General features: G+C 34.1%; 1 protein-coding gene across 3 annotated transcripts; it reads left to right on the top strand.

The window, feature by feature from the left end:
* The first annotated feature begins 880 nt into the window (after window positions 1-880).
* LOC137398640 (solute carrier family 66 member 2-like) lies at window positions 881-7,924 on the top strand. Of its 3 annotated transcripts, none has more exons than XM_068084821.1 (6): window positions 881-980; window positions 2,790-3,051; window positions 3,287-3,423; window positions 4,119-4,169; window positions 6,747-6,963; window positions 7,468-7,924. In XM_068084821.1, the coding sequence occupies exons 2-6, from the start codon at window positions 2,837-2,839 to the stop codon at window positions 7,655-7,657; spliced, it is 810 nt and encodes a 269-aa protein (XP_067940922.1). In that variant the 5' UTR covers window positions 881-980; window positions 2,790-2,836; the 3' UTR covers window positions 7,658-7,924. The 3 variants fall into 3 exon arrangements, with proteins under 3 accessions (XP_067940922.1, XP_067940930.1, XP_067940939.1); XM_068084829.1 differs by having other exon boundaries at window positions 4,122-4,169; XM_068084838.1 differs by lacking the exon at window positions 4,119-4,169 and having other exon boundaries at window positions 960-980.
* Window positions 7,925-8,116: the final 192 nt, after the last annotated feature.

An 8,116-nucleotide genomic window follows, 5' to 3' on the forward strand; every position in this document is an offset into this window, starting at 1 on the left:
AAACTACAATGTAAGTACATCTTCATTTTCCAAAAATGTATGCAAACTGACTTATATGTTTACAAACTTATTTATTTTTATTTATTTTTATTTATTAATTATTTATTCTTATATATTAGCATAAAACTTGGCGAGTTTTGTGTTCAGAAGGCCTGCTATCAGTATAACCCAGTTTATTAGCGTACCCGTTGTTCGCTAATGTTCATCTGTTTTCGGTATCGTAAACATTTGTTAGAAACTCTATTTTCTAAAATGTGGGTGCGGTGGTTTTGTTTTATAGGCCTACGCACAGAACGCTTGAAGACGGTTTACCGTATTTTTATAAAGTTATAAAATACCATAGTGGTGAATAGTAAAATGGTAGACTACTAGATATTTTTGTTTCGATAGCGATAATTACATTCTTCTCGTCACCTTGCTTTTTTGTGATTTTTGTCAGCATTTTAACACCAAAAAAGTTTTGTATTCGACGGAAAAACCTGGCAGTAAACTGCACCTTCTAAATTAAGAATTTTTTAGAGTGATTGAAATAATAGCATGAGTAATGACTAATGCTATTATTTTCACTGTTATTATTTCAGGGATATTACATGGGTATAGACTGATGTAATATCCTTAAAAGTTGACAAATATTAAGTACACAATGCCACCCTATTCAAGTGTATGTGTTTTAAGCATAAAAACCACAAAAGAGAACATGTACTATCCATGAAAAACAGGACTCCGAATTTACTGATTTAGAGTATGCTTTATACAGTGTGTAGTTTTCTAATTTTTCTGGGTTTCGTTTATGCTTGGGTCCTTTAGTTTAAACCTGAACCACAACAAGTGCTGAAGCTAGAAGATAGTTTTGTGGAGTTACTTTACACTGATCCATTGTGATTTTCCTTTGGAATGTCTGTAATCCACCTTGATCCAAGACAAGTCATCATCACAATAGTCAGCTGGGAGTCAGCTTTGTAATTGTGGCCTGACCAAAAGTATGTTTAGTATTTTTTTCTTTCACAAGATTTATTGTGACTGTGTAATCTGGAGTAAAAAGGTGTTGCGTTGTTTTATTTTGAATAGGCTTGTTGGACTGCGCAATTTTTTTGGGTTTTTGGTGTGTGGGTAATACACTCAAATTAGATTTTAGCTTGTTATTTATCAATATTTCAGATTTCTCAGTCTTTCTCCAAAGGTATACATAGATATAAAATAAATGAGATTAAAGTTAAAGTCAAGTTTGAAAGAATTCTACTACTAATAGTTTCATATTACAAAGCATTAATCATCAGATAAAATTGCTACCACCAAAAGCGTCTTATATAGATGGGAATAAAACCATAGTTGTTAAACTACCTAAAAGCATCACTGATAAGTAGGATCGAAATTAGCAAGCAATGGAATTATGCACAATGTATAACTAAATAGTGAGATACAGCTTAACAATTTGGGTGTTTGAAAATTAAGTCTTAAAATTGCTCAAAAGGAATTTGCTAATTTTGCCAAGTTCGGAATTTGTCTACATGTTGAAACAAGCTCACATCTTTTGTTCAAACTAGCAGTTTTAGGTCTGCTTATAATGTAAAATTTCTCATATAGACATCTATATGAGAAATTGTTACATCTGCCTGTAGTTTTATTATATGATGTTGCTCTTCTCACCATCCACCGCTTGATGTTATAATTTATGTTCTGGTCCTTCGGTGTCTATATATACTTACCTAGCTCAGTGCGTGATCTTTTGCATTCATTTCGAAGAGCTGACATATAATTGTGATAGCATTGTTTGAAGGTAGTATCTGTCAATCTTATGTAATGTTCATCTAGTAATCTGATCTTGTTAGTGACTGTTGCTCTGTATATGATCGACTTGGTCAAGCAATTTTCTTGTAGTGGACAGCTGCTATTATTTTTGCAGTTGCAATTTTTCAGTTCTGTATTCGTTGGTGCCAACAAATATTGCTATCTAATCTCCTCTCTCATTACTTATTTATAATTCTGTGTTTATTTTAATAATAAAATCTGCAGCAAATTTTTGTCCTTGCATCATCAATTCCAACTTATCTTTTGCTTTGAGTTTTGGTATGAATTAATTATTATTGCTCAAATTCAGTTTTACATAAAACTATATTCTAAAAGAGAATAAATGTTTGAGATTATGGTATCACAACTCAACTTCCTATTATAATCGTGGATAGCAACAGTAACAAAACTGAAAACTAAGTCTTATTACTAACAGAAAGCTTTAAGCTTAACTGGAAACTTACATAAGAATGAGAGAATCATTCCTTGAAGTTTATTTTAATTATACTAACAAGGGCTTTTTGTTCAATGTCTCAGAATAGTCATCGATTTGAAAGATTTTAACATAGTCGATAGAAAACAAGATAGAGTAAAGATTTAAAAAACATATATGTTTATGTGTGCTCAGAGTTTCACGAATGGTTTCTTAGCTTATTTTTATCATGTAGTTTATAACACAGGTAATAGATCTTAGACTGCAAGGAGTCTCTTTTGTAATTAAGAGATACATCCAAAATTTAGGTTTGTTGGTTTGGGTCTTCTTTTTGGAGAGTTGGTACAGTTGAGATCTTTGTAAATGTAAATAAACTACTAGAGGTGTCAGACTTGCATACCTCAGGAAGTCCTTGTACTGCTTGTAAACAATTCCAAGGTCAAATAGATCACATCTTGGTTATAGACAATGTGTTGGAAGTTTGTGAAGGTATAATGCCATAGCTGACAACTTCCAAGGAAATTATAAAAAACTGAACCGTAGAAAATGGTTTGTCTGTTGTGTGCAGGTTTGAGGATGATGATCTTTCTACTAGCGACACAAACAGGATAGATAATGGACTTTCAAAGATATGTATCTCAAGTGGATTTGTCCAAGATGACCTTAGCGGACTTAATCTCCACAGTGGCTGCTGCTGCCATGGTGTTTGGTGGTGTTGTTCCTTATATTCCTCAATATAGGACGATTCGACGAACACTCAACTGTGATGGCTTCTCTACATTCGTCTGCTTTGTTCTCATTATAGCAAATATTCTCAGAGTATTTTTTTGGTAAGTTTTATAGGGTATTTAGCACAAGTTAAACTGTTTAATCTTTCTCTGCCTGCGTGCTGTTAACTATTATTAACCTTATACATATATTTTGCTTTATTTTATTCATTGTTTCTACTATTGTATTAACAGATTATTTACAAGATTCTTTGGTATTCATGAGTTGAGTTGTGTGATGGATGCCTGTTTGACCTGCTGACGTGTTTAACTGGCACCTAGGTTACTTAACTCCTAGGTTTGGGAAGCGGTTCGAGGCGCCATTGCTAGCTCAAAGTATTCTTATGATAGCAGCCATGCTCGCCATGGTTGAAGTGTGTGTTCGTGTGAAGAATAAATCAGAAATCATACAAGGCAAACAGCACTCTCTTCGAGGTAAGAGCTTCACTGCATTCTACATATTAATAGTTCGAGATCAATTAATATTAATATAGCGAGATATTAATAGCTTGTTAGATCAATGCTCTCTATCACTAATTTGATCACCTCTGTTAGAGATTGTCTAGCAGAAACTGCAGGTTTACGCATTTGTAAACTACCTCTGATTGACTGATCGCTTGCTAGTTAAATGCCATTTATTTAGTTGTAAAATATTTAACTCCTTTATGATCTTAAACCTTATTGAAGCTATTTACTGAGCTAAAACCTAAAATTTGCCAATTTTCTTAGTTTGAGACAATTGACGTCTGTTAAAAATTTTATTACTAATAAGTTCCTAATGTGTCCTATCATAGAGCCTCTTAGTTCCTAATGTGTCCTATCATAGAGCCTCTTAGTTCCTAATGTGTCCTATCATAGAGCCTCTTAGTTCATAATGTGTCCTATCATAGAGCCTCTTAGTTCCTAATGTGTCCTATCATAGAGCCTCTTATATCTCGTTGCATCATGGAGATGACTAGTTCATTTTGTTTTTACTGAAAAAGTAAATGCTAATGCTTTCAATTTGCTCTCTCACATCAGTTTTCTACACGTTTACTTCACTTGCAAATCATTTCTTAACCGTCAGATTGAATAGACTGCATAAATCTCTTCATCAGTTTGCTAACCCTTCTATTTATGTTTGTCCCCAGCAGGGCTGCCAGTTGCTGGCAGCAGTCATAGCTTCTACCATTGTCTGGTTGGTATGTGTCCGCTAACCTTTCCTAAATTCATTGCATTATTTTAATGCGCATGCCTTGAGGCGGCGTTACTCTATGGAATGCTGCCAGTGTAATTTTGCCTCGGTGACAGGCTAGCCCACCAACTCTGCATACAAATCAATCCAAGAGAGAATATCTGCTTTTATTTAGCTGGTCATTTAAAATTTACAAGCTATCCATTTTATTGGAGTAATTTGCTATTGACCATTGCTATTACTGCTGCGCTAACTGGTTAGTGCAGTTAATAAATTTGCAGCAATAATCAGTTAGTGCATTAACTGCAATGTCAATGCATTAGCTGCATTATTTGTCAAGGCATTAAATGCAATAACCAGTTAATACATTCACCACCATGCTGTTAATGCACTGGCTGCTAAGTCATTTAATGCGCTAACTGGTTATTGCAGCTAATGCACCATCGGTTATTATAGCTAATGTGTCAGCTGCATTGCCAGATACTGCATTATCTGCAATAATATTTAATGCACTAGCCACAATTCCAGTTAATGCAGTAGCTGGTTATTGCAGCTAATGCACAAATTATGCCAGGTAATGCAATACCAATACACTGCAATGCATTAGTTAATGCATTAACATTTTCTCTATGTGAAGTTATAATGTATCAAAAGATAAAAGATTTCATATGCATTATGTGTCTACACATGTTTTCCTACTAATTATGGATGGCCAAGAGTTATCACTATCATATAATAATTATATTAAACAATCAAAAAAAATAAATCAGTTATAAATATAGCGTATAAATCAGTTATAAATATAGCGTATAAATCAGTTTTGGAAGCACAGATTTAATAACAGGTTGTTAGCAATCCTCATTCACCAAGCTGTTCTTTCAAATCACAGCAGGTTATTTAATCAATTGCTTTAGCTTGATTTCTTTTTAATATCATTACTGCCAGGAAATAATTCTATTGTACAAAACTGCCACGTGCATAATCTTCATGTTTGAACATCCAAGTTGCATTTTTATAAATTATTTGTTAATAACGTGGAGTATGTCACCTCATCTTCTATATTTTAATAAGAATAAATCTATAAATATTGTTTCGTTGGCGGGGCTCACCATAAAATTTTCATGTGAAATTCATTAAGGAGGAAAAAATGCACAAAAATTTATTTCACAAAATAGATTTTTGTGCATTTTTGCACAAAAATCTATTTCAACTCAAAAAGGACATAGCTAGTTTAAATTTGGCCCACTGTATGGGAGATGGGTATTTACCAACCACAAAAAACATTGTTGTGTTTGATGCAACAGTTTTTGAGATTGGCCATTAGCAGAAAATTTTAGAGCTTTTCAAAGCACTCGTCTTGGGTTGTCTCAAGATTCTTTAACAATTGATCTGTTTCTTCGTTCATCCATTGAAGTCTTTAGTATTCCAGTTAATGCTGCCATTTTATACTCCTCACCTCATAGCTTCATTTACTGCTCTCCTTCTGATTTTACATGTTTGTATCTGTTGTTATCATTTTCTGTTAAACGCTCATTTGCAGAGTCTGCATTCACATTCGGCGTATCTGATGAGATTGTTTTCTGAGTGCAGAATGCATGCCCTAGGTTAATTGCTGCTTGCTTTCTGCATCAATTACCTGTGTTACAGTACAGCCATGTTACAGCCGTAGGAGCTCTATTGGAGCTCTATTGGAGCTCTATTGGAGCTCTATTGGAGCTCTATTGGAGCTCTATTGGAGCTCTATTGTTCTTTGTAGCGTCTAAAGGCTTTTGTCGACAATTGCTGTTAAGACAGGGTAAGGAGTGACGGTATCGGGTCAAGTCTCTTATCAAAATTCATACATAAATTTTTTGTTGTGAAAACTCTTTTTTACATGTAATCACCTCATTGTTTCTTTCGTTTTGCTGTTGGAATTCCTAATTAAAAATGTTTTAGCTGTGGTATGATTTAGTGCCTTTTCTCCTCTCTCTTTTTACTAATCATGTAAATCCTGCGATGCTATAGCCAGCGCTGCAGTTATAGCAGACATCTCTTGACTCTATCACCTGCATGAACTAGATACCAACTGCGGAGAGATCTAGGTCAGATCTAGGTCATGGGTCATTCTGTGTCACATGTGTAACTTTGACTACATTGTCACTCACTTATGCCCTCCTTATGCAATCTATTTAGAAAGTTATCATTAAGTAATTGTTATTTTTATTAAAAATGTCCCAAGTTCTACATTATGGATTTTCATGTTTAGATAACTATGTAATAGCAAATGTTCAGTATAAAAAGATAATTCGATTAATATTTTTGTAAAAATATCGCTCTTTGAAATTTTTGTATTTTATTCGTAGTCAAGCAACTGGAAAGTATTTTTTTAATTGTGTGCCATCCACCTAAACTTAATGAAATATCATTAATATTTACGTGTTAATATTATTAAATTGGAAAGAAATTCGACAGTTAGGATGTTACCTTCGCCAAAATATGCTAGCAAATTTAAAATTAGTTCCACCTTTTTTCCCTAGTTCTCCTTCTGCTTAATGACATTTAATATTAGTTTGCTAACTCATAGTCTCTCTGTTCGAACATTTAGATTTGGATTGGACGTATTTTTGGAGATGGACAGACTTTCTCAGTTATGTAGAGTTTGTCCTGCTCGTCTCCGCTATTCTCAGTCTCACCACCTACATATTCATTGACAATGATGTATATGTTGAGTCAGTTGGGTTCCTCGCGGTATTCATTGAAGCCATGCTCGGCACCCCCCAGCTACATAAGAATTATACTAACAAATCAACAAAAGGAATGAGGTAGGCCACTGAGTACTAAACTAACTTGACCATGTTAGTGACATGAGCTATGCAGCTTCTGTTCCAATCAACTTCCATGATCCCTCCATTCTTGTAGCTATATTTCTTTCAGAGGTCAGTGTGGCAGGCATTCGTGTTTCACTTGTTGGATGCAAGAGACAATGTGTCCCTGAAAAAAATTAGATTGTTTTGTTGTTTTGTTTTTAGTCTTGTAAAGGTGTAAACATATTTTTCTCTTTAAACTTGGCAACATTTTAGTTTTTTCTATTGGAGGCATGTTATTACGATCGCCATAGAGATATTTTGCCAATGCATGTTTATATTTTATTACTGCTACGTTGCCTAAAGATATACAATGTAATACCTAATCATAGTTCATTTGGGTAATGCAAGTGTATTTAATGCCTGATCATTGCTGCATTTCATTATTGTTGGTTATGTTATTGAATGGTTAGATATGGCATGTGTTTTGTTGATGCATAATTTAGAAGCTCTATATTGCAGTGTCTCAATGGTTGTGATGTGGCTGTCTGGAGACACTTTCAAGACCGGATATTTTATAATTCGAGAGTCTCCAATGCAATTTTGGCTGTGTGGCACACTACAGATATGCGTCGACTTGTTGATTCTTTCTCAAGTCCTCTATTATTCCCTCTATCCCAGCCGCGGCGCCGCATTAAAGCATTCTAGTTAATGTAGTAGCTTTTTATTTAGGTGAAGTTGTACTAAATCAAAATATTGATGCAATTTTATTTTGCACTATTTGTCTGTTTTACAGCAAACAATCATTTACTCATTTCTGATTATTTGTTATGCAGGTATTGGCTCTCTGACATTGGCAGCATTCCATTAAACTGTTGACCTGTATTGTATTTTAATATAAACAAGTTTTCGCATTATTTTTAGATTTTTAATGTATTAGGATGTTTTAATTTAATGCAATATAGCTATTATGTTAATATATCACAGTTGTTTATTTCAACAACAGAGTTAGGTCCAGTTTTTCTAGAAGTTGTAAAAGAAATTTGCACTCGTGTGGCAGTTGTCTTCTTTATTAAAGATATTGCCGACTTTACAGCCGACGCGTAGTCAAAATGATCGGGAATAGGCTTGTAGCTGTCTAACTCGCAATATCCGCCAGTGGATTTCCTGC

This window comes from Watersipora subatra, chromosome 1, assembly GCF_963576615.1.
Source record: "Watersipora subatra chromosome 1, tzWatSuba1.1, whole genome shotgun sequence".
In the NCBI taxonomy this organism is placed as follows: domain Eukaryota; kingdom Metazoa; phylum Bryozoa; class Gymnolaemata; order Cheilostomatida; family Watersiporidae; genus Watersipora; species Watersipora subatra.